The sequence below is a fragment of the Pristiophorus japonicus genome, chromosome 1, assembly GCF_044704955.1.
Source record: "Pristiophorus japonicus isolate sPriJap1 chromosome 1, sPriJap1.hap1, whole genome shotgun sequence".
Classification (NCBI taxonomy): Eukaryota; Metazoa; Chordata; class Chondrichthyes; family Pristiophoridae; genus Pristiophorus; species Pristiophorus japonicus.
In genome coordinates, this window is record NC_091977.1 from 501,331,600 (window position 1) to 501,358,665 (window position 27,066).

The window sequence follows — 27,066 nt, forward strand, 5'->3', positions numbered from 1 at the left end:
TCGGAGGTGCGGGAAGTTTGAAGGGGCCATCGTCAGAGGGGCAGTTGTACGGGTGGGTCGGAACTGCCATCCCTCTGAGTCATCAGCACGTCGCTGATGACGTCACACGTCCCGCCCCTTCAGTTAAAGGGGAGATCTGCTGCAAAATCTGCAGCCACTTTAATAGCAAACACTGGGCCACGAGTGAGGGTTTTGGCCGGGCCAGCGGCACAGTACCCAAGAGCCCATGGCCGCCATTGCCGGGCCTGACAGTCGGCCGACAATGAAAATAAAATGCCGGCCTTGGCAGTGTGTCCTCCCCTTTAAGGGCGGATGAGCCGCCCAACCACAAAAAGCTGTCAGTGGCACTGACTGGCAGCCGATCCACTCCCGCGGGGCAATTTCCGTGGGGCAATTTCCAGCAGGAAGGGAATCGCCGCTGGTTGGTAAAGGGTTGATGGGGCGGCCAGACGGGCGGAGTGGAGACATTCTCCGCCGGGAAAATCCACGAGGGCAAATTTCAAAATGGAGATCCCTCCGCGCAAACTGAGCGGTATGTGCCATTTTCAGGCCACCACGGCTCTTAATGAAAGGGACAATTTTGGTCCCTATGAAGTCGAACATTTTTTTGTCAACTAGGAAGACAGGTTAATGTTACAGGTAAGGCCCTTTAAAGATACGCAAACATTTTAGTGCAATTAAAATTGCAAGAGGTATTGAATATAAAAATCGAGGTGTAATGGTGAATCTATGTAAAATCTTATTAAGACTAAGTTAGAGTACACCACGCACTTTTGGACTCTACACTATAAGGAGCACATTAAAACATAGAGTATAGCATAGCTTCACTAGGATGCTACCTGGTATGAGGAAATACAAATACAAAGAACGCAAAAAATTGGGGCTAAGGGGTGATTTGATAGTGATGTTTAAAATGATGAAGAGTTGGGTCAGAGCAGGCAGAGGTATACTGGGCTCAAAATGGACCCACCACTTTTTTCGGCGCACTCACCGGAGATGCGTGGCTTTTTTGCTTTGAAAAGTGCTCCGAAAAAATCGGTCCCCACGTTGGACGCTGTCCGGCCTCTCCCGGATTGGGGGCGGAGCTAGCATCCCGCATTGAAAACAGTGCCGGGACATCTGCACTTGCGCGTTGGAGTGAGCATGCATGCACAGTACCTCCTGCCCCAGCCTCTCAGTGTGCGTGCTGCAGTGTGGGACCCGATCATCATCATCATTATCATGCCGGCTGCTGGTGCGTTCCGCCCCTATCCCAGGCCGCATATGCTGCCCCGCTGCCTTCCCGGGCTGAAGATGAAGGTAGGGTAGGACTTACTTACTTCTATTTTTATTTGGATATTTTGGAAAAATTATGTAAATATGTTTTGTCTCTTGTGAATAGTGGTGACCATTTGTCAAGCCTATTTACCTGGTGCTATTGTGAAAGAAGTATATAAGTGACGGAGGAACACTGAGAGAATATCTTATTTATTGAAGTAGACTTTATTTAGATAATATGGGCTCAATTTTGGCCCAGTATAATCATTGCAAACAAATAGTTGTTTAAATTAGTTGTGAGATTAGGGCAATTTAATTCAACTATCTTTTACTTTTATTTTTGTAATTTAAACTTCCATGAATGCTTCTGTTGTATAGTAAATTAACTTTGCGAAGTTTGTCATATGACGTCTTGTATAGCTGTTTGATCCTAATTACATTCTTTAGTCAAGTCATTAAGTTCTGCTGGCCTCCGATGTACCTACCTGCGCTGATTTCTTAACTCTCCGCAAGGGTTTTCACAAGCGGCCATGTGGCCACATGCGCTGGCCGAAGTTAGTTTGGAGTAACTATTAGCTGGCCAAAGTGGCCTAAATGGCCAAAACAGGTGAAGGTGGCTGGTAACGCCACCTTTTTGAAAAAAAAACTAAACTAAAAAATCCTAACTAACTCACTTACACTGGCGCAAATTGAATATGCAAAATGTGGATTTTTAAGATATTCCAAAAAAATCAAGTTGCTCCAAAAAAAAACTCCTGGCCAATTTTGGGCCCAATGTTTTCAGTGATTGAGGGGTCTCGAACAAGGGGATATAGACATAATATTAAATTTAAGAGATTTAGGACAGAGACTAGGAGAAACCTTCTATATACAGTGGATTATGAGGCTCTGAAATGAACTATTAGAGTTTGTTAATGAAGCAGAGATCATGTCAACATTTAAGAATAGGTTATATAAGTGGGAGAACAATAGGTGAATGAAGGAATATGGGAACAGAGCGAGCACGTAGGATTAGGACCACTGCTCCCCTGGGATTAGGATCACTGCTCTCATAGGATTAGGACCATTCTCCTATGGAGGAGAAGCACCAACACGGACTGGGTGGACTGAACCTCCTGTTTCTGGGTTGTCATTTCTGTGCTATTCTCTGCAGTCTCCATTTTCAGAAATAAAGTTAATGGGCTGAAAAACCTGGAACCAGGGTGTAGTCAGGGTATACACTATATACCCACTTTTAATTTCAAAAGAGAAGCATCTACTCATTTTCAGCTACTAAAAATGGAGGCACGTACTTCTTGGAGTTGTTAACTTTGAAATAAGAGTTGCAAATGGGAAGAGGGCTTGACCTAGTGCCCATACACAGAAGCGTCACTTTGGAATGCACATGGGGCCATTCTGATGATGGTGCTGCATGCGAGTCGGCTCTACGGGAGTTGGATTCAACTCTTTTCTGTGCAAGCAAGTCTTCTGTCCAGTCAGAAAGCAGTGCAGCATTTGGTACAATCCGTCAGCCCCGAAAAGAGGTGAGGGCGGCGGGTGGGGCGCTGCAGGGGTGATAAAGTCATCACCACAGATGCGAACAGCCATCGTAAGAACTGTGTTCTTCTCCAGGCCAGGTCCAAGTCCACCCCAACCTCTGTCGTCGAGCTACAGTACGCGGACGACGCCTGCGTCTGTGCACATACAGAGGCTGAACTCCAGGACATAGTCAACATATTTACTGAGGCGTATGAAAGCATGGGCCTTACGCTAAACATCTGTAAGACAAAGGTTCACCACCAGCCTGTCCTCGCTGCACAGCACTGCCCCCCAGTCATCAAGATCCACGGCGCAGCCCTGGACAACGTGGACCACTTCCCACATCTCAGGAGTCTCCTATCAACAAGAGCAGGCATTGACGACGAGATTCAGCATCGCCTCCAGTGCGCCAGTGCAGCCTTCAGCCGCCTGAGGAAGAGAGTGTTTGACGACCAGGCCCTCAAAACTGCCACCAAGCTCATGGTCTCTAGGACTGTTGTAATACCTGCCCTACTGTATGGCTCAAGTCGCTGGAAAAATATCGCCAACGATGTCTCCGCAAGATCCGACAAATCCCCTGGGAGGACAGACACACCAACATCAGCGTCCTAGTCCAGGCCAACATGCCCAGCATTGAAGCACTGACCACACTCGATCAGATCCGCTGGGCAGGCCACATAGTTCGCATGCCAGACACGAGACTCCCAAAGCAAGCGCTCTACTCAGAGCTCCTTCATGGCAAATGAGCCAAAGGTGGGCAGCGGAAACGTTACAAGGACACCCTCAAAGCCTCCCTGATAAAGTGCGACATCCCCACTGACACCTGGGAGTTCCTAGCCAAAGACCGCCCTAAATGGAGGAAGTGCATCCGGGAGGGCGCTGAGCACCTCGAGTCTCAACGCTGAGAACATGCAAAAATCAAGTGTAGGCAACGGACAGAGCGTGCGGCAAACCAGTCCCACCCACCCCTTCCCTCAATGACTATCTGTCCCACCTGTGACAAAGTCTGTGGCTCTCGTATTGGATTGTTCAGCCACCAAAGAACTCACTTCGCCTCAGGAGTGGAAGCAAGTCTGCCTCCATTCCGAGGGCCTGCCTATGATGATGATGTTTCTTAGACCATAAACATAAGGACATAAGAAATAGGAGCAGGAGAAGGCCATTTGGCCCCACAAGCCTGCTTTGTCATTCAATAAGATCATGGCTGATTTGATCAGCAGATCTGATCAACACTTCCCTGCCCGCTCCCCATAACACTTCACTCCCTTATCATTCAAAAATCTGTCTATCTCCACTTTAAATATATTCAATGATTCAGCCTCGACAGCTCTCTTGGGTAGAGAATTCCAAAGATTCATGACCCTCTGAGAGAAGAAATTCCTCCTCATCTCTGTTTTAAAAGAGTGATCCCTTATTCTGAAATTATGCCCCCTAGTTCTAGATTCCCCCACGAGGGGAAACATCCTCTCTGCATCTACTCTGTCAAGCAGCCTCAGAATCTTATACATTTCAATAAGATCACCTCTCATTCCTCTAAACTCCAATGAGTGTAGGCCCAACCTGCTCAATCTTTCTTCATAAGACAGCCCCTTCCTCTCAGGAATCAAGCTCGTGAACTTTCTCTGAACTGCCTCCAAAGCTAGTATATCCCTCCTTAAATAAAGAGACTAAAACTGTACGCAGTACTCCAGCTGTGGTCTCAGCAACACCCTGTACAGTTGGAGCAGGACTTCCCTGCTTTTATACTCCATCCCCTTGCAATAAAGGCCAACATTCCATTTGCCTTCCTAATTACTTGTTGTACCTGCATGCTAACTTTTTGTGTATCATGTACAAGGACCCCCAGATCCCTATGTACCACAGCATTTTATAATCTCTCCCCATTTAAATAGTAATTTGCTTTTTTATTTTTCCTACCAAAATGGATAATCTCACATTTTCCCATATTATACTCCATCTGCCAAATTTCTGCCCACTCACTTAACCTATCTATATCCTTTTGCAGATTATTTGCGTCCTCCTCACAACTTTCTTTCCCTTATCATCAACAAATTTGGCTACATTACACTCGGTCCCTTCATCCAAGTCATTAATATAGATTGTAAATAATTGAGGCCCCAGCACTGATCGCTGTGGCACCCCACCAGTTATAGTTTGCTAACGTGAAAATGACCCATTTATCCTGACTCTCTGTTTTCTGTTGTTAGCCAATCCTCTGTCCATGCTAATATATTATCCCCAACCACGTGAGCTCTTATCTTGTGCAGTAATCTTTTATGTGGCACCTTATGTGCCTGCTGAAAATCCAAATACACGACATCTACTGGTTCCCCTTTATTCACCCTGCTCGTTACATTCTCAAAAAACTCCAGCAAATTTGTCAAACTTGATTTCCTTTTCATAAAACCATGCTGACTCTGACTGTATTATGATTTTCTAAATGTCTTGCTACTACTTCCTTAATAATGGACTGCAGCATTTTCCCAATGACAAATGTTAGGCTAACTGGTCTATAGTTTCCTGCTTTCTGTCTCCATCCTTTCTTAAATAGGAGCTTTATAATTGCGGTTTTCCAATCTGCTGCGACCTCTCCAGAATCCAGGGAATTTTGACAGATTACAACCAAAGCATCCATTCTCTCTGCAGCCATTTCTTTTAAGACCCGAGGGTACAGGCCATCAGGTCCAGGGGACTTTTCCACCTTTAGTTCCCATTAGTACTTTTTCTTTAGTGACAGTGATTGTTTTAAGTTCCCCCATCCCAATAGCCCCTTGATTATCAGTTTTTAGTGTCACATTTGCTGTTTTCCAATCCGCTAGGATCCATTAGTTCTTCTGAAGGTTTTACCTCCAGAACATAATTTCAAGGTCGTGTTCTTTCCTGCACTGATTGATCAATCCCAGGAACTGATGATTACATTAGTTTGCTACTACTGGTTTATTCAGATACTGTGTTTTCTCTTTTCAGGGCTCTGCTGGTATTTCTGGTCTCAAAGGAAATGAGGTAAAATAATTATGCATCCATTCAATGGTGTTGACATTCAGAGAGGCAACCAGCAAAAGCTGATGAAAGTCTTTTAGTTACTTTTGTTCTTTGTAGAATCCAAGCCATGGTTAAGTTTTGCATTTTAAAGGAGGAGAATGTAAAGTCCCCACCCTCCCCAACCCAGTTTTCTTCCCTTGTCCAGAAAGTGCTGACTCAGACAAGAATACAGCTGTTGCCCCATCTCATTCAAGTCGCTCTGCTCCCTGCTTGAAATTTGACATTAAAGTGTTGGGAGGATAGTCAGCATTGATGGGCATTACAGCCAAGCCTCCTGCTATCCTCGACTGATGTCAACATACGTGTTCAGTCCAGCGGGAGTCACTGCTTAGTAATCGGGAGGTCTGATTTTCTTTTTATTTCCCTCTCCCTATCTCTGGGGTGCTACCCAACTGAAGCACCTCTCCAGCTGCAACTGCTGAGATCAGTGAACTAAACAAAGAATGAACACCAAACCTGGAACCTCTTTGGATTGTATAGGGGGCATTTCACAAGATCCCAGTCGTGCTGCGGAGCATCGCTAGCTGGGAACAAGGGTTGTGAAATGGGTAGTGTGTCCAATTTTCAGCAAGTCCCATGTGGGGACTCTTGGTCAACCCAAGCGTTGTCAAAGCTCCAAATTTGAAATAAATGGGCTTCTGGCTGCATCGTGCGGCTTTCTCACTGTTTCCTCATCTGCAGTGCTGGCTCATCCATTATTAACCGGTTAATGCCTTTATGAGATGTTCAAATGACCTCATCCTGGAAAACTGGGCAATGCCATCTCAGTTTGTTGTGGGCTAACTTGGGCCAGATAGCGAGCCAAACACAGCCTCGGTTTTGCAAAATCGCTGCTTAAGTCCCAGTTGTATACTGCGCGGTGAATTCACCAACTGAACTATTAGAGAGTTGTGCTCGAGTTAAGTATTTCTGCTGCACCTATCCTATCCTTCACCAAACCCTGCTCACAAATAACTCAAGTCCTTGATGACCTACACTGGCTCCTGGTTCCCAATACCTCAAAATTAAAATTTGCACCCTTATGTCCCTCCATGGCCTCTTGCTATCTCTGTAACCTCGTCCACAACCCCACAACTCCATTCCTCTAACTCAGGCTTCTTATACATTGCCTTCACCCCCGCTGTTGGCGGTCTTGCCATTATCCACCGAGGCTTCACTCTCTGGAATTCCCTCCCTAAACTCCTCTGACCCTGCACCTCCATTTCTTCCTTTAATACCTCTTTAAACACATCCTCTTCCACCCCTCTCAATATCTCCTACTTTGGCTCAACATTCATTTTTTTTATTGCACCTCTGTGAAGTGCTTTGGGACATTTTCTATAATAAGGGCACTATATAAGTGCAAGTTATTGTTGTTGTTGAGAAAAGAAAGGACTTTCATTTATATAGCGCATATCGCAATCTCAATACTTCCCAAAACGCTTCACAGCCAATGAAAAATCTTTGAAGTGTCGTCACTGTTGCAATGTTAGAATTGTTTACATAAGAACATAAGAATTAGGAACAGGAGTAGGCCATCTAGCCCCTCAAGCCTGCTCCGCCATTCAAAAAGATCATGGCTGATCTGGCCGTGGACTCAGCTCCACTTACCCGCCCGCTCCCCATAACCCTTAATTCACTTATTGGTTAAAAATCTATCTATCTGTGATTTGAATACATTCAATGTGCTAGCCTCAACTGCTTCCTTGGGCAGAGAATTCCACAGATTCACAACCCTCTGGGAGAAGAAATTCCTTCTCAACTCGGTTTTAAATTGGCTCCCCCGTATTTTGAGGCTGTGCCCCCTAGTTCTAGTCTCCCCGACCAGTGGAAACAACCTCTTTGCCTCTATCTTGTCTATCCCTTTCACTATTTTAAATGTTTCCATAAGATCACCCCTCATCCTTCTGAACTCCAAGGAGTAAAGACCCAGTCTACTCATCATAAGGTAACCCCCTCATCTCCGGAATCAGCCTAGTGAATGGTCTCTGTACCCCCTCCAAGGCTAGTATATCCTTCCTTAAGTAAGGTGACCAAAACTGCACGCAGTACTCCAGGTGCGGCCTTACCAATACCCTGTACAGTTGCAGCAGGACCTCCCTGCTTTTGTACTCCATCCTTCTCGCAATGAAGGCCAACATTCCATTCGCCTTCCTGATTACCTGCTGCACCTGCAAACTAACTTTTTGGGATTCATGCACAAGGACCCCCAGGTCCCTCTGCACCGCAGCATGTTGTAATTTCTCCCCACTCAAATAATATTCCCTTTTACTGTTTTTTTTTTCCAAGGTGGATGACCTCACATTTTCCGACATTGTATTCCATCTGCCAAACTTTAGCCCATTCGTTTAACCTATCTAAATCTCTTTGCAGCCACTCTGTGTCTTCTACACAACCCGCTATCCCACTAATCTTTGTGTCATCTGCAAATTTTGTTGCACTACACTCTGTCCCCTCTTCCAGGTCATCTATGTATATTGTAAACAGTTGTGGTCCCAGCACCGATCCCTGTGGCACACCATTAACCACCGATTTCCAACCCGAAAAGGACCAATTTATCCCGACTCTCTGCTTTCTGTTAGCCAGCCAATTCTCTATCCATGCTAATACATTTCCTCTGACTCAGCGTACCTCTATCTTCTGCAGTAACCTTTTGTGTGGCACCTTATCGAATGCCTTTTGGAAATCTAAATACACCACATCCATCGGTACACCTCTATCCACCATGCTCATTATATCCTCAAAGAATTTCAGTAAATTAGTTAAACATGATTTCCCCTTCATGAATCCATGTTGTGTCTGCTTGATTGCACTATTCCTATCTAGATGTCCCGATATTTCTTCCTTAGTGATAGCTTCAAGCATTTTCCCCACTACAGATGTTAAACTAACCGGCCTATAGTTACCTGCCTTTTGTCTGCCCCCTTTTTTAAACAGAGGCGTTACATTAGCTGCTTTCCAATCGCTGGATCATCCATCTTAAACACCTTGGTCTGAATTAATGTGCTGACAGAGCACCGTGATACCGATCTGGATAAAACTCAGATGTAAATAAGAAATGATGGCTGATAATCCGAGGGTGACATTTTCAAATATACCAGTACCTGTACTTATTCACCTGTGACTGGTGATTATCTACAATGACACCATATGGTCCCGATAAACTCGGGCACTACCTGATTGAATCTCTTCCATTTTTCTTTTAAAAGGGAAAACCAGGTATGAATGGCGAGAATGGAGAAAAGGGTGAGCAGGTAAGTCATGAAATAAGTTAAAGTCCTCAGTATTTAGCCTTTGTAAATATAGGTCCATGGCTATTGCACCACCTGGTGCCTGTTGGCATTTGCTGCACTATGAAATTCCCCAGCAAAACTTACGCTCAAATTGAAATTTTTGAATCAAGCAATTACAGGAGAATTTTTAGCTACTGTTGAATGTTTGGGAATTAATTGATTCTCACTGATTGTAAATTCATAAAGATTGATCTCCACCTGGCACAACTTTTTTTCCTGAGTATCCATAATAATTTCCAGGATTATGGTATTATTTGAAGGTAATGCAGCAGCAATTGCTACAGATGACCATTTTTCCAATTAAGGAGCAGCTTCCATGTATATTTGTATGTAGATGTATTTTTCAATGTCCCATGGCATTGCACACAGGGAATCAAGACCAAGTGGAGTCTTCAGACAATATTTAAATTTGTCGCCTGGGTATTAACCTGGGCAAGCGGAAATAGGATGAAAATCAGGCAGGTTCTACAATGGGAGAGCAATCTGCTCCACCAGATTACTGCCGCATGCAGTAGGAGATGAAGATTACCCCCATGGTTTTGTTGCAGTGTAAGCATTGCTCTCCTTTGTCGATATTTCATATTCATATGGAAAATGATGTATTTGTCTTTTAAAGGGCATTCCTGGTGTTCAAGGCATGAAAGGAGAGGTATGTATCAACTTAATGGGGGCAAATCGTTCTCGAGATTTTATTTTAATATTGGTTCTAATTGTTTTGAGATTGTTGGTGATGGTATTTTATTAAGGATGAGGTACAAGGTCAGATGTGAATAACCCTGTCCCCTCCCCACCAATTTTGTTTTTCCTTCTAAAGAAGAGAAGCAAATGGATTTCAGTGTAGGCAAATGTGAGGTCATCCTAAAAAAGATGGAACAGGGTGCATTCTAAATGATGAAAAGCTAAAAACAGTGGAGGTCCAAAGAGACTTGGGGGTCCAGGTACATAGATCATTAAATTGTCATGAACAGGTACAGAAAATGATCAAAAAGGCTAATGGAATGCTGGTCTTTATATCTAGAGGACTAGAATACAAGAGGATAGAAGTTATGCTGCAGCTATACAAAGCCCTGATTAGACCACACCTGGAGTACTGTGAGCAGTTCTGGGCACCACACCTTAGGAATGATACCCGGACTTCAAGGGTTAAGTGACGAGGAGTGATTACACAAATTAAGATTGTATTCCCCAGAATTTAGAAGGTTAAGGGGTATCAGATTGAAGTTTTCAGGATATTAAGGGGAATAGACAGGATAGATAGAGATAAACTATTTCCGCTGGTTGGGGAGCCTCGGACTAGGGGGCATAGTTTAAAAATTAGAGCCAGGCCTTTCAGAAGTGAAATTAGGAAACACTTCAACACACAAATAAAGGAAACTACACAGGTATGAGGGCAGAGTTGGCTAAAGTGGACTAGGAAAATAGATTAAACTGTAGGACAGTTGATGAACAGTGGCGTACATTTAAGGAGATATTTCTCAACTCTCAAGAAAAATATATTCCAGTGAGGAGGAAATGGTGTAAAAGAAAAGAAATAAAGGATGGTATCCAATTAAAAACAAGGGCATACAAAGTGGCCAAAACTAGTGGGAGGATAGAAAACTGGGAAGCTTTTGAAAGCCAGTAATGAATGACTTAAAAAAATGATTAAGAAAGGGAAGATAGACTATGAAAGTAAACTAGCACGAATTATAAAAACAGATAGCAAGAGTTTCTATCGGTATATAAAAAGGAAAAGAGTGGCTAAAGTAAATGTTGGTCCCTCAGAGGACAAGAGGGAAATTAGTAATGGGGAACATGGAGATGGCAGAAACGCTGAACAAATATTTTGTATCAGTCTTTATGGTAGAGAACACTAACAATATCCCAACAGTGGATAGTCAAGGGGCTATGGGGGGGAGGGGGGCGGTGGCGGGAGGAACTTAACACAATCACAGTCACTAAGGAGGTGGTACTCAGTAAAATAATGGGACAAAAGGTGGATAAATCCCCTGGACCTGATGGCTTGCATTGTAAGGTCTTAAGAGAAGTAACGTCAGGGATAGTGGATGCTTTCGTTGTAATTTATCAACATTCCCTGGATTCTGGGGAGGTCCCAGCAGATTGGAAAACCGCAAATGTAACGCCCCTATTTAAAAAAGGAGGCAGATAAAAAGCAGGAAACTATAGACCAGTTAGCCTAACATCTGTGGTTGGAAAATGTTGGAGTCTATTATTAAAGAAGCAATAGCAGGACATTTGGAAAAACATAATTCAGTCAGGCAGAGTCAGCATGGATTTATGAAAGGGAAGTCATATTTGACAAATTTTCTGGAATTCTTTGAGGATGTAATGAACAGGGTGGATAAAGGGGAACCAGTGGATGTGGTGTATTTGAACTTGCAGAAGGCATTTGACAAGGTGCCACATAAAAGGTTACTGCACAAGATAAAAGTTCATGGAGTTGGGGGTAATATATTAGCATGGATAGAGGATTGGCTAACTAACAGAAAACAGAGAGTCGGGATAAATGGTTCATTCTCGGATTGGCAATAAGTAACTAGTGGGGTGCCGCAGGGATCAGTGCTGGGATCCCAACTATTTACAATCTATATTAATGACTTGGAAGAAGGGACTGAGTGTAACGTAGCCAAGTTTGCTGATGCTACAAAGATGGGAGGAAAAGCAATGTGTGAAGAGGACGCAAAAAATCTGCAAAAGGTCATGGACAGGCTAAGTGAGTGGGCAAAAATTTGGCAGATGGAGTATAATGTTGGAAAGTGTGAAGTTATGCACTATGCAGAAAAAATCAAAGAGCAAGTTATTATTTAAATGAAGAAAAATTGTAAAGTGCTGCAGTACAGCAGAACCTGGGGTACTTGTGCATGAAACACAAAGGGCTAGATTTTACACTTTTGTGCATATCGCCCAAAAATGGGCGTTATTTCCGACGTGGGCGGTAAAAATGTGTTTTCAGATCGCTGGCTTCGCGTCTATTCTCAAAGCACCTAGTCGCCATTTTTGAAATTGGGTGTTACCGCAAGCGATATGAAATGGGCGGTAGCATTAAATCTCGCTGACCTTCTGCCTTAAAGTGTCGCCGTCTTTAGCAACGGCATGCAACGCTCGATTCCCGTGATTCAGGAGGTCAAGGGTTATCACGACATGCACAGAAGAGGAGGCAGAGAGAGCGGGAGCTGGGAGGGACTGAAAGAGTGTGTGGCTGTGGTATGTGCTTGTTTGGCTGTTCTGGGAGGAGATTCACCAGCAGCAAAAAGCCTACTAAGCACCAAGAACATAGTTGGCACCAAGTTTTTGTCCAACAAGTAATATATAACATGGAAGGGATGGTGGAGGCCCTGGAGCTGGTAGCCAGGAACACTGGTGGCAGAGGGCTCCCAGTGGTCCTGGAGCGCGGCACTGCACCCCAAGGTGCCGCACCCCCATTGCCAACCACACATGGGAGCCAGGAGCAACATCTTGCTTCTGGCTGAGATCATGTTCCCACCTCGGGACCGTCCTCTCCCTTATCCATCCAAGCAGTGGTTCGGCCTTCATCCCCCCACCCCCCCCCCCCAATGAAGCATCGCCTGAGGAACTCCTCGGCCAGGCAGCTTGGAGTCAGAAGGGGAAAAGGTAGAGGTAGAGGTGGGGGGGAGAAGTGGGGGGGGTGGGGAGAAGGGTTGGTTTTTACAGAAATGTTGATGATTTCAGACAACTGTTTGGTTTAAATGTTTATTATTTAACAAAACCTTGTTGCGCATTGGCTCAGATAGCTGCACCATTACACACTGGTGATTCCTTAACATCAAAAGGGTATAATTACACTTAACTTCATTCAATTTAAACTTTAACTGTCACCAAGGTGATGCTCACCATTGATGTATGACCTGCACACCCAGCAGTGTGTCAGGCTTGTAAATAACACCAACGATTTTTCAGGCAAAGCGCTCATTGATGAGCTCCTGACATAAGGCTCTTGCAGCTATCATGCCACCACGGGCCCTTCCATGCGGTCTACAGGGGGCAGGGGCATGGCTTCAGCATCAGCCTGATTGTCTGGGCCGATGTCAGCGTCCACCTCCTCGTCCTCCTCCTCCTCTCTCTGGTGAGGTGGACTGTCAGACTCATCAGGCAATTCTTGTCCCCTCCTGATAGCCACGTTGTGCAGCATGGAGCACACCACCACGAATTGAGCTACCTGCTCAGGGTGGTATTGGAGCTCGCCTCCTGAGTGGTCCAGGCATCTAAAGCACTGCTTAAGCACTCCAATGGTTTTCTCCATGATATTGCGAGTGGCTCTGTGGCTCTCATTGTATTGCCTCTCGGCTTCGGTGTGGGGGTCACGCAGGAGGGTCATCAGCCAGGTGGCAAGGCCATATCCTTTGTCACCAATCATCCAGCATTGACCTTGTGGCTGATTGTTAAACAAGTCAGATACAGTGCTTTGACGCAGGATGTGAGCATCATGGATGCTGCCCGGAAATTTAGCATTCACTGCCATTATAAATTGCTGGTGGTCGACAACGAGTTGGACATTCAAGGAGTAGAATCCCTTGTGGTTCCTGAAAATCTCTGCATCCTGAAAAGGCGCCCGCATCACGATGTGCGTACAGTCTATTGCTCCCTGCACCTTGGGGAAGTTTGCAATTCTGAAGAATCCTGGACCCCTCTCACTCTGTGCCTCCCTGGTCATAGGGAAGCTGATAAAGTCCCTCCTGCATGCCTACAGGGCTTCAGTGACCTGTCTAATGCAGCGATGTGTGGCCTGTTGAGACAGACCGCAAATGTCACCAGCTGAGGCCTGAAAAGAACCTGAGGCGTAGAACGATAGTGCGGCGGTGACTTTGACCTTGATGGACAGTGCAGTACTGATGGTGCTGGCAGGCTGCAGATCTCCCCTTATGAGCTGGCAGACCACAGTGATAACCTTTTTGTGGAACCGCAGTCCCCGAAGGCAGGTGGTGTCGAGCAAGTTGAGGTAAGACTGCTTCTACCTGTACTTGCAGGGAGTGTAACGTCTGGTCCTCCTCATCAGTCTAGCATATTTTACATTGGGTACATAATGCTGTGGAGCGTACCTTCGGCCATCTCGAGTCTGCAGCATGTAATTGGTCATCAGTAGAGGGTGAGAAAGGACAGACCCCATTGCAATAGCTCTCTGCTTTCCACCGATTGGTCACAAACAATGAATGTCCCGACGAAGACACCTATTAAATTCCAAACGGTCACAGTATGGTCAAGATGTTTGTACAGATGTTCACATCAACTCCAACAACCTCCAGAGTACATCCGAACTCCCCCGAGCTTGAAGCCTTTTAAAGTATGCGACATGTGATGTAGAACATGGCGCCCATAACACTGTGAGTAGTTCCAGTTAGTTCCACTTTTTCCCGGCGGTTTTTTGGGCCAGCGATATTGTGGGCGATATGTGTGCGAGGTGGTGAAAGTGACGCTGGGCGATCTCATGGCCACTAGTTTTGGCAAATGTGATCTTTACGACAAAAAAAAGTGGGCGGGAGATATTATTGAGTCTCGGCGTTAAAGTGACACTGGGCAATATTATGGCCGTTGATTTTGCCCATTCTGGTGATTCCGCCCCCAAAAAGTGGGCGGGCGGTATTTATTACCAGCGTGACACATATGGGGAAAGTAACGCTTGGCGATAAGTTTCCGAAAAATGCCCATCAGTCTCCATTTTGTGGCTAAGTGGCGATAGATATATCGGCGTTAAATCTAATTTTAGCGGTAAAATGGATGTTAAGTGGGCGTTAAGCATGCAAAAAAAGTAGAAAATCTAGCCCAAAAGGTTAGTATGCAGGTACAGCAAGTGATCAGGAAGGCCAATAGAATCTTGGCCTTTATTGCAAAGGAGATGGACTATAAAAGCAAGGAAATCTTGCTACAGTTATACAGGATATTGGTGAGGCCACACCTGGAATAATGCGTACAGTTTTGGTTTCCATATTTAAGAAACGATATTCTTGCTTTGGAGGCAGTTCAGAGAAGGTTCACTAGGTTGATTCCGGAGATGAGGGGTTGGACTTATGAGAAAAGGTTGAGTAGGTTGGGCTTCTACTCATTGGAATTCTGAAGAATGAGAAGTGATCTTATCGAAACTAGGGATGCGTGCAATAAAGGTACAGCAGTTATCACGGGTGACTTTAATCTACATATAGATTGAGCTAACCAAACTGGTAGCAATGCGGTGGAGGAGGATTTCCTGGAGTACATAAGGGATGGTTTTCTAGACCAATATGTCGAGGAACCAACTAGAGAGTAGGCATCCTAGACTGGGTCTTGTGTAATGAGAGAGGATTAATTAGCAATCTTGTCATGTGAGGCCCCTTGGGGAAGAGAGACCATAATATCGTAGAATTCTTCATTAAGATGGAGAGTGACACATTTAATTGAGAGACTATGGTCCTGAACGTAAAGAAAGGTAACTTCGATGGTATGAGATGTGAATTGTCTAGGATAGACGGGCAAATGATATTTAAAGGGTTGACGGTTGATAGGCAATGGCAGACAATTAAAGACCACATGCATGAACTACAACAATTGAACATCCCTGTCTGGCGTAAAAATAAAACGTGGAAGGTGGCTCAACCGTGGCTAACAAGGGAAATCCAAGGAGGAGGCATATAAATTGGCCAGAAAAAGCAGCAAACCTGAGGACTGGCAGAAATTTAAAATTCAGCAGAGGAGGACAAAGGGTTTAATTAGGAGGGGGAAAATAGAGTGAGAGTAAGCTTGCAGGGAACAGAAAAACTGATATGTGAAGAGAAAAAGATTAGTGAAGACTAATGTAGGTCCCTTGCAGTCAGAATCAGGTGAATTCATAATGAGGAACAAAGAAATGGCAGACCAATTGAACAAATACTTTGGTTCTGTCTTCACTAAGGAAAATACAAGGGGACCGAGGGTCTAGCGAGAAGGGGGAACTGAGGGAAATCCTTATTAGTCAGGAAATGGTGTTAGGGAGATTGATGGGATTGAAGGCCAATAAATCCCCAGGGCCTGATAGTCTGCATTCAGAGTACTTAAGGAAGTGGCCCTAGAAATAGTCGATGCATTGGTGGTAATTTTCCAACATTCCATGGACTCTGGACCAGTTCCTACGGATTGGAGGGTAGCTAATGTAACCCCACTTTTTAAAAAAGGAGGGAGAGAGAAAACAGGGAATTATAGACTGGTTAGCCTGACATCGGTAGTGCGGAAAATGCTGGAATCAATTATTAAAGATGTAATAGCAGCGCATTTGGAAAGCAGTGACAGGATCGGTTCAAGTCAGCATGGATTTATGAAAGGGAAATCATGCTTGACAAATCTTCTAGAATTTTTTGAGGATGTAACTAGTAGAGTGGACAAGAGAGAACCGTGGATGTGGTGTATTTGGACTTTCAAAAGGCTTTTGACAAGGTCCCACACAAGAGATTAGTGTGCAAAATTAAAGCACATGGTATTGGGGGTAATGTATTGATGTGAATAGAGAACTGCTTGGCAGACAGGAAGCAAAGAGTGGGAATAAACGGGTCCATTTCAGAATGGCAGGCAGTGATTAGTGGGGTACCACAAGTTTCAGTGCTGGGACCCCAGCTATTTACAATATTTATTAATGATTTAGACAAAGGAATTGAATGTAATATCTCCAAGTTTGCAGATGACACTAAGCTGGGTTGCAGTGTGAGCTGTGAGGAGGATGCAGGGTGACTTGGACAGGTTAGGTGAGTGGGCAAATGCATGACAGATGCAGTATAATGTGGATAAATATGATGTTATCCACTTGGGTGGTAAAAACAGAAATGCAGATTATTTTCTGAATGGTGACAGATTAGTAAAAGGGGAGGTGCAACGAGACCTGAGTGTCATGGTACATCAGTCATTGAAAGTAGGCATGCAGGTACTGCAGGCAGTAAAGAAAGCAAATGGCATGTTGGTCTTCATAACGAAAGGATTTGAGTACAGGAGCAGGGAGATCTTACTGCAGGACCTTGGTGGGACCACACCCTGAGTATTGTGTGCAGTTTTGGTCTCTTAATCTAAAGAAGGACATTCTTGCTATTGAGGGAGTGCAGCAAAGTTTCACCAGACTGATTCATGCGATGGCAGGACTGACATCTGAAGAAAGACTGGATCGACTAAGCTTATATTCACTGGAATTTAGAAGAATGAGAGGGGATCTCATAGAAGCATATAAAATTCTGACGGGATTGGACAGGTTAGAAACAAGAAGAATGTTCCCGATGGTGGGGAAGTCCAGAACCAGGTGTCACAGTCTAAGGATATGTGGTAAGCCATCTAGGACCGAGGTGAGGAGAAACTTTTTCACCCAGAGAATTGTGAACCTATGGAATTCTCTACCACTGAAAGTTGTTGAGTCCAGTTCGTTGGATATATTCAAAAGGGAGTTAGATGTGGCCCTTATGGCTAAAGGGATCAGGGGCTATGGAGAGAAGGCAGGAGTGGGATACTGAAGTTGCATGATCAGCCATGATCATATTGAATGGTGGTGCAGGCTCGAAGCCAGACAGGAAGCAAAGAGTAGGAGTAAATGGGGACTTTTCAGAATGGCAGGCAGTGACTAGTGGGGTACCGCAAGGTTCTCTGCTGGGGCCCCAGCTGTTTACATTGTACATTAATGATTTAGACGAGGGGATTAAATGTAGTATCTCCAAATTTGCGGATGACACTAAGTTGTGGCAGTGTGAGCTGCGAGGAGGATGCTATGAGGCTGCAGAGTGACTTGGATAGGTTAGGTGAGTGGGCAAATGCATGGCAGATGAAGTATAATCTGGATAAATGTGAGGTTATCCACTTTGGTGGTAAAAACAGAGAGATAGACTATTATCTGAATGGTGACAGATTAGGAAAAGGGGAGGTGCAACGAGACCTGGGTGTCATGGTACATCAGTCATTGAAAGTTGGCATGCAGGTACAGCAGGCAGTTAAGAAAGCAAATGGCATGTTGGCCTTCATAGCGAGGGGATTTGAGTACAGGGGCAGGGAGGTGTTGCTATAGTTGTACAGGGTCTTGGTGAGGCCACACCTGGAGTATTGTGTACAGTTTTGGTCTCCTAACTTGAGGAAGGACATTCTTGCTATTGAGGGAGTGCAGCGAAGGTTCACCAGACTGATTCCCGGGATGGCGGGACTGACATATCAAGAAAGACTGGATCAACTGGGCTTGTATTCATTGGAGTTCAGAAGAATGAGAGGGGATCTCATAGAAATGTTTCAAATTCTGACGGGTTTAGACAGGTTAGATGCAGGAAGAATGTTCCCAATGTTGGGGAAGTCCAGAACAAGGGGTCACAGTCTAAGGATAAGGGGTAAGCCATTTAGGACCGAGATGAGGAGAAACTTCTTCACCCAGAGAGTGGTGAACCTGTGGAATTCTCTACCACAGAAAGTTGTTGAGGCCAATTCACTAAATATATTCAAAAAGGAGTTAGATGTAGTCCTTACTACTAGGGGGATCAAGGGGTATGGCGAGAAAGCAGGAATGGGGTACTGAAGTTGCATGTTCAGCCATGAACTCATTGAATGGCGGTGCAGGCTCGAAGGGCCGAATGGCCTACTCCTGCACCTATTTTCCACGTTTCTATGTTTCTATGAAGGGCCGAATGGCCTGCTCCTGCACCTATTTTCTATGTTTCTATGAAACCTGTAAGATTATGAGGGGGGTTGACAAGATGAATGCAGAGAGGATGTTTCCACTGATAGGGGAGACTAGAACTAGGGAGCATAATCTTAGAATAAGGGGCCGCCCATTTAAAACTGAGATGAGGAGGAATTTCTTCTCTCAGAGGGTTGTAAATCTGTGGAATTTGCTGCCTGAGAGAGCTGTGAAAGCTGGGACATTGAATGGAGTTAAGACAGAGATAAACAGTTTCTTAACTGATAAGGGAATGGGGGGGGTTATGGGGAGCTGGCAGGGAAGTGGACCCGAATCCATGATCGGATCAGCCATGATCATATTGAATGGTGGAGCAGGCTTGAGGGGCCTTATGGCCTACTCCTGATCCTACTTCTTAAGTTCTTATGTTCTTAAAGTGTGGTAGAATTTGGGATCTCTCTTCTGCACACGGCAATTGATGTTAGATCAATTGTTAATTTTAAATCTGAAATTGATAGCTTTTTGTTAACTAAATGTATCAAGCAATATGGGCCAAAGACGAGTATATGGAGTTAGATCGCAGATCAGCCGTGATCTCATTGAACGGCAGAACAGGCTCGAGAGGCTGAATGGCCTACTCCTGTTCCTATCTTCCTAATGATTAGGTGATGCCAAAGTTGAGTTTTAAAAGCTTGTAGGTTGTAGAAGGAAGCCAACACTAAGGCAGGTAGTATTCCACAGACTTGAGTTCCTGAACGCATGGGCTAGAGAAGGAGATAATGCGGTAAGTCTTGATTTCAACATAACGGGGATGGAGGGGGGACGCTCAGCTTAGAAGAAAATTTAAATTGGAATGAGCAGTATAGCATCAATAAAACGGAAGGACAAGAAATGTTGCAATGGAGAGCGATAGAGGTTTGGCGGCTAGAGATGAGGCAAAGGATCACTTTTCAAATAATGCTTTTTCTTGGAAATAAAAAGAAACGTATCACAAATGCTGAAAATCTGGTGAAAATGCTTGAAATGCACAGCAGGTAAGGTATCTGTAGGGAGAAAAGGCAGGTTAATATATTGGGTGCAGACCCTTCATCTGAACTAGAAACTGGAAGCTAAGTGAAGTTTTAATGGAACTGAACAAAAAGAGAGGAAGAAAGAGCAGAGAGGTAATGGGTTGAATAACCAAACAGGGTTTTTTTAAACTTTGAAAATAAATTTAAATAATTGGATTATTGTATGGAGATTAGCTTAGTGAATGATTCCTTTAATCCTGCCAAGAGTGAGATTTAATTTAAAAAGAACCTGTTCAGATATCAGAACAGTATTGAAGTCATACAAATTAGGTGCAAATGTGGGTCTATAAATGAAACCAGAATATCTGACCGACATTGTCAATCAGTAAGGCGTGGATACAAATCAATCTAGAATTTAATTTGAGATCTGCCAGCCCTACTGCCAAAAATACAAATAGCTGAATGAAAATTGCACAGTTTACAAATGCATTTCTACCTTTTTATTTTGTTGCATTGAAGTAGAATGTACACATCTTCCAGAGTCAAGCCTTTTGGTTTTACCTTAATAGTCTGGAACGCTTGGTGAAACCGGCCCAATTGGGCCACAAGGACCTCGTGGGCGGCCTGGTTTTCAGGGACCTTCAGGTGGAGTCGGTGCTCGAGGATTGGAAGGAATACGAGGGGTTCCCGGGCTTCCTGGCTCACCAGGTAAACATGTAAGTATCTGAGGGAAGACGTGCCCTGCACACTATGGGATGGATATTGCAATTCTAGTGCAAAGCTGCTGAGCCCACTGCTCCTCAAATGTTGCATGAGCTGCTCTGCAGTGAGCTAACCTTGTCCCATATTGCAAGGCCAGATGATTTAAGACAGTTCAAGAATAAGGCCCACCACCCCATTTCAGGGCAACTAGGGATGTGCAATAAGTACCAGCCTTACCTACAATGCCCACATCTCAAGGATGAAATTAATGTAAAAAATGTCAGTAGCACATCGAGAAAAGGAGCTGATATCATAAACTGCAAGAGTATGCATTGCGTCTACAAAGATTGAATGCTTTATCAATAGGATCTCAACCCATGTTGCACATTCCAGGGTGTGTTAATCTTTATAATATAATATAGTTTTGTTTTACCCAGGTAGTTTTTAAAACATTCTTTTGTTTAGGCAAGATTGTACAAATATTTTTCAGCTATTTAAGCAGACACAGCCCATTAATTCATTGTGAAGATCCTGGTTTCTTGGAGATCCTTGTTTCTTGGAGATCCTTGTTTCTTGCTAATGCTGGAAATCTGAAATATAAACAGAAACTGAAACTCAGCAGGTCAGGCAGCATCTGTGGACAGAGAAACAGAGTTAACGTTTCAGGTCGATGACCTTTTGTCAGAACTCAAAAAAGTTAGAGATGTAACAGGTTTTAAGCAAGTGTAGGGACAGGGAAAGTGGGGTGGGGAGGAAAGATGAAAAGGGAAGCTCTGTGATAAGATGGAAGGCAGGAATGATTAAATGACAAAAGGGATGATGGTGAAAGGATTTGGTAATGGGACAAGTAAAGAAACAAAAGATGAGTCTAGAGGAGGTGTAAATAAGAATATCAGAATCATCAGCAACAGTTGCCGTCCCAAAAAATGGGGGCAGAGGTTATGATCTGAAATAGTTGAACTCAGTGTTGAGTCCCGAAGGCTGCAAAGTGCCTAATCGAAAGATGAGTTACTGTTCCTCGAGCTTACATTGAGCTTCATTGGAACAGTGTAGGAGGCGGAGGACAGAAAGGTCAGAGTGGGGGTGGTCCAGTGAATTAAAGTGACAGGCGCCTGGAAGCTCGGGATCACCCATACGGACTGAATGGAGGTGTACCGCAAAACGGTCACCCAATTTGCACAATTTGCATTTGGTCTCTCCAATGTAGAGGAGACTGCATTGTGAGCAGCAAATACAGGATACTAAATTGCAAGAAGTACAAGTAAATCACTGTTTCACCTGGAAGGAGTGTTTGGGGCCCTGGATGAGCTCTGAGCAGTTTTTGAGATACCTCTGAGGTCAATGGTACTCAAGCCTATTTCTTTGGCATTGACCCAGGATTGCCACGTGTTAAGTTTCTGTGGCAAGACAGCCAGTTGTTAGCATGTAACCTTTGTGTTTTTGGTGAATATTTTAAGTTTCCTTTCTGGTCTTCACTATAATCACTCAAGTACTGGAGGCAGATTGAGGCTGTGGGCAAGTTTTTCACTTTCAGCCAGGTCGATAAATACTTCTGCCCCGCCAATTCTTTATGCCTGGGTGCTGAAGAGGAAAAGCTACTCTATAAATTTATTGACAATTGTGCTGAGTTATAGGCAGTTTTGTGTTGTGAATTTACTCCCACCAAAAATTAGATTGTGATTGACCATTAAAACATCCTTTAATATATCCCAGCAGTCTGGACTGGATACAAAGCCAGGCTTCAGAGGCAAAAGGAGATTGTGTTAACGCACTGTGCGCTTTTACTAAAACTATCATTAGATACTTTATTTCTCATAGCTGTCATGCATTAGAATGCACAGAATCATAGAAATCATAGAAAAATTACGACACAGAAGGAGGCCATTGGCCCTATCGTGTCCGTGCTGGTCGAAAAAGAACTACCCAGCCTAATCCCATCTCCCAACACTAGGTCTGTAGCCCTGTAGATTACAGCTAAGCTTACAAGATTGCTAGAAATTTCTGAATGAAAACGGAGTAATTTGACAACTAAATACTTTTAAAATTCACCCCAATAGTTCAGTGCTACAGTTTTAAGGGCAAGCAGCGACTAAATTCTTGTGTTGGATCTTTCAAATGTGCCTTTGCTGCTAAACAAAATCTTCCTCCACAGGGCAAAGAGCCAAGTGAGCGGCGAATCAGGGACGTGTGTATGAGCATGATTCAAGGTGAGTGAGAGCCGTCTTCAGCTTGATGGTCTTCATTTTCAAGGGGTTTAAGGTCTGTCCCTCCACCCTTCTGTGCTCCCTCTGTCCGTCCCCTTTGGCCTTGAAATTAAGCTGAGAAAATATTATGCTTGGCAAAGCTGTATAAAAATCCATTGGCTGCTATTTTAATAGAGGCATTTAATTCTGTTAAAGTAACTGAAAGATGAATTTCATGTGAATTCATTAAGCTCTGTTAGCACAGTGTAATTTCAAGGCCTCTCTATGTCTTTCACTCTTTTCCAATTTTCTGATGAGATTGAGACGGATGGGCGCATAAAACTGGATGACATATTCCCGCCTACTAGATTTTCTTCTGGTGGCCTTAAATATTTGTCGTAATCTCACTTTAGCAACACTGAACACCAGGTGTTTTATGGCAGAGAATTCCACATTTTAACCCTCCTCAGTGTAAAGAAATTATTTTCTAGCTTCTCCTTTGAATCCTTTCTGTGATTTTATCTAAGTTTATGTTTCAGTCTGAGCTAGTTGATCTGTAGCCATGGGGGCAGTAGGGAAGCTACATTTGGTATCATAGGAACAGGAGTAGATTATTCAGCCTCTTCAAGCCTGTTCTGCCATTCAATGAGATCATGGCTGAGTGTTCTTGAGCTGGTGAAGAGAAGCATCAATAAAGATCATTAGCGAGTGACCACTATTAGGGGTGGAGGTCAGATGAGGCCAGCATCAGGATGGGCTACAATGCTCCCTCCCATCTCCTCCCCATGCTGAATAGCCTGCGGGCACTTAATTTCTAGGCTTACGTCTGAAGAATGGTAACTTGGGTGCAGCATCAGAAAGCTGCTGGCACTTTGGAGCTGTAGTCTGCCTTGAAGAGGTGATTGGGAGGAGGGCAGAAAAATCACACAGACAATTCTCTGAGCAGAAGCCGATCCTAACCCTAACCGTCCCCATTATCCTCCTCGGTCAGGGGTCCTGCAGCATTCCAGTTACTGCCTCTAACAAATAACTGCTGCCATGGACAAAGGAGAAAAATCTGCTCTTTAAAAACAGGGACAGTCTTGAACATGGGCCAGAATGCTGGGGAGCAAACATTCTCAAAGAATCTCAATTGAACAGATTTTCAAAGGCTTTGCTTCCTTCCCTTCTTGTGCAACTACCTTGTGAATGAATTTGGTCAGTAATGGACCATAGAGTTGTTGCAGAAAAAGGAATAATGAGTTCGAGGATGTCACAAAGCAGTGACACAGGTTCAACCAAACTGCAAGGGTTTAGCAGAAGTGATATACAAAGTTAATTGAATGTTTAAGGTTAGAAGATTTTCACTTTGTTGAAATCAAGATTCCTCGCACCATCTTCTCTCTGACAATGGAACTCCTTACCTCCCTCAGGCTCCCCCCCTTACTACAATCAACATGCTTTTAAAAAACAAGTTCAGCATTGCCGAATCGTTACTTCCAGGGTTACTTTGCCTTCTCCCCATCCCTCCTGAACCATAGTGGTATCCTGCACTACAAGTCATGACTCTTCATCTAGGTTTCTCAATAAAATAAAATGAACTTAATCACTTCAATATATTATTTAGCAATATAGACAATGGGGGAAAATTTAACCCCACCATGACTGGCGGGAGAGGGTCGAGGGGGAGGGGGGATGTTAAATCGGCAATAATGTAAAATCCGACCCCAACCTCCCATGAAGATTGTATTGTTATTGTATAACATACCTTTAAAGTAGCAAAATGTCCCAATGCATTTTACCAAGGTGGGGTCGTGGAGGGGAGGTGGGGAGGTGGGGGGGGGGGGGGGCTGGAGGGAGGGAGGGAGGGGGGCGGAGGAATCAAACACTGAGCAGGTGTTTGGGAGGAAGCTTAGAACATATGGTTGAAGGCACAATTGAAAAAGCAGATTTTGAGGAGGCTTTTGAAAGTGGGAAGTGATATGGCAAGGAAGGTTTCATCAAAGCAATTCCAATGGGCATGCGGGGGGAGAGTGTGGATAATGACTGAAAGCTATACTATCGATGATGATGTAAAGGAGGTGACCGATTCACAACAGACCACAGATGGAAGATTGAAGGAGGGGAGCTGAGTGTAGGGCTGGAGTCGATTGCAGATACAGGATGGGCAAATCTTTGGGGGGGATTTGTAAACAAGGATAAAAGTGTTGTAATCAGAGAGCTGGGAAATGGGGAGCCAATAGCCAAATAGGGGTGACCAGTGAATGGAACTTAGTGTGGGATAAGAATGGTTAAAAGAACATAAAATGCATTAAATAGTGCATATTAACAACTAATAAAATTGATCGTTTTTGAGGCCAGCTCTCATTTCTGTTCTTTCCTTTTTAGAGCAAATATCACAGCTGTCTGCCAGCCTAAGACGGCCAGTAGTGTCTGGGGAACCAGGCCGCCCTGGATCAGCTGGACCCCCAGGACCAGCTGGACCTCCAGGACCTGCAGGACACCCAGGTGCTGTAGGCCCACCAGGTATCAAAGGTCACCATGGTTACCCTGGTGAACCAGGATCAAAAGGTAGGAAAACCATTTCTACCCATCGTGTCGCTTATGAAAGCTTTCAGTAAGCTCTTTAGCGTAGAGATGTGTACTAGTTTCTGTCAATAGACTTGTAGTAGACAAAAGTTGTTGTGGACACGAACGGTAAATATGCTCATTGATTAGTCAGAAGGGAGCTCAATAGGCTGATCTCAGGTACAGGTTTGCTGGTCCCCACTAAGTGTTGCCCTGGCCCACTGTTATCCAAGCAGTCAGCTTCTAAATTAGTACAGGCTAGCGACTGGGAGGAAGTGACTTGCCGGTATTACATGCCTGCATAATGTGTATCACAGAAGGACCAAATAGATGAGAACAACACATTTAATGTTGATTATGTGAGGGACTGGTAGCAAAGCTGATTTTGAATTCCACCCTGGAGCAACACTGTAAACATGTAACCTCCTAGCCTTTTCTCCCTAGCTGTGGTAGTATAAAAGTCAAATGTAAAATGCATGTGGCAATGGATAATGCCACGTAGTGTACTGGCCTGCTGACTTGTAATTAACATATACTGTCCATGCTCCACACATATAATCTTAGATCCCTTAAGACCAAAGACTACAGTACAGTAAGTGGTGCAGAATGATCAAAGTTCTGAGATATTCTTCAGTTTCTGTTCAGTACATATGAGGGCCAAAGGGAAATGTCACAGATCTTTCACTTTCAGAGGTTGAATGGGTTGGTGATCTCCACAATAAGGCCAAATAACCAATAACCCCAAAATCCATGGGGTGCCAGGATGCACCCCAAGTCGCTGCTTCAGACTCTGCTGATGTTCTTGGATTAGGGGTAGAGCCAAGAGAAACAGGCATTTGGTACTGGGGATGTGTATCTGTGGTGCGTCTCAGCAAAAGAGGCTGCATAAAGTGACATCAGTTGCTGGCCTCTTTGAGGTCCAGGCCTCAGCGGTCCAGGCTTGAACCTCAAGGTGGGTCCCACATCCAACAGAATGCATTGAGTCCCAACTGAGGGCCCGGGTTGGGAGAAAAACACTGATCTTCCAGAGCTCCCAGCCCTCATGACATTAATGGCCTTTTAGGGATGAGAGGCCATCACAGAATCTCTGGCTTAAGGACCAGACTCGGCGCATCCAGGTCTTGGCTATTCCAGCAGAGCCCCAGTAGACTTACGGCAGCTGTCTGCATATCGGTTGCAGATTTTGGGGTCAGTCTCTGGAAACAACGGGTTGATGGGCCAAGCGATCTTTTCTTGTTTCATTTCTTAACTTTTTTAAAGTTTCAATAAATAGCTGTGGAAAGATTTCAAATTGTGTTCGTGCTGATCTCTGCTGTTAGAACTGAGCTTGAACTCTGACTTTCTGCATGACAGGTGCACCAGGAGAAAAGGGCGAGAAGGGAGAGGACGGAATAGGACTACGTGGATCACCAGGACCACAAGGACTGCCTGGTAAACACTTAACACAGGAAACCTCAGTGTTACAAGTTCTGTTATTACAATCCTTTCATTCTAGCGAACAAATGGTCCAGGAGAAAACTCCATTCTATTCAATGTCCATCAGTATCTCCAGCTCCATATCATAGAAACATGGAAACATAGAACATAGGTGCCGGAGTAGGCCATTCGGCCCTTCCAGCCTGCACCGCCATTCAATGAGTTCATGGCTGAACGTGCAACTTCAGTACCCCATTCCTGCTTTCTCGCCATACCCCTTGATCCCCCTAGTAGTAAGGACTACATCTAACTCCTTTTTGAATATATTTAGTGAATTGGCCTCAACAACTTTCTGTGGCAGAGAATTCCACAGGTTCACCACTCTCTGGGTGAAGAAGTCTCTCCTCATCTCGGTCCTAAATGGCTTACCTCTAATCCTTAGACTGTGATCTCTGGTTCTGGACTTCCCCAACATTAATAAGAACATAAGAACATAAGAATTAGGAACAGGAGTTAGGCCATCT

The 27,066-nt window shown here is 44.3% G+C and overlaps 1 protein-coding gene across 1 annotated transcript in view; it reads left to right on the forward strand.

The window, feature by feature from the left end:
• The window catches only part of LOC139260322 (collagen alpha-1(IX) chain-like), a 194,166-nt gene that overhangs the window by 155,174 nt on the left and 11,926 nt on the right, over window positions 1-27,066 (forward strand). The window contains exons 31-37 of the mRNA XM_070876799.1: window positions 5,743-5,778; window positions 9,006-9,050; window positions 9,706-9,738; window positions 20,264-20,410; window positions 22,549-22,603; window positions 24,947-25,129; window positions 26,480-26,557. Coding sequence (XP_070732900.1) covers window positions 5,743-5,778; window positions 9,006-9,050; window positions 9,706-9,738; window positions 20,264-20,410; window positions 22,549-22,603; window positions 24,947-25,129; window positions 26,480-26,557 — 577 coding nt within the window. The remainder of the gene's footprint in view (window positions 1-5,742; window positions 5,779-9,005; window positions 9,051-9,705; window positions 9,739-20,263; window positions 20,411-22,548; window positions 22,604-24,946; window positions 25,130-26,479; window positions 26,558-27,066) is intronic.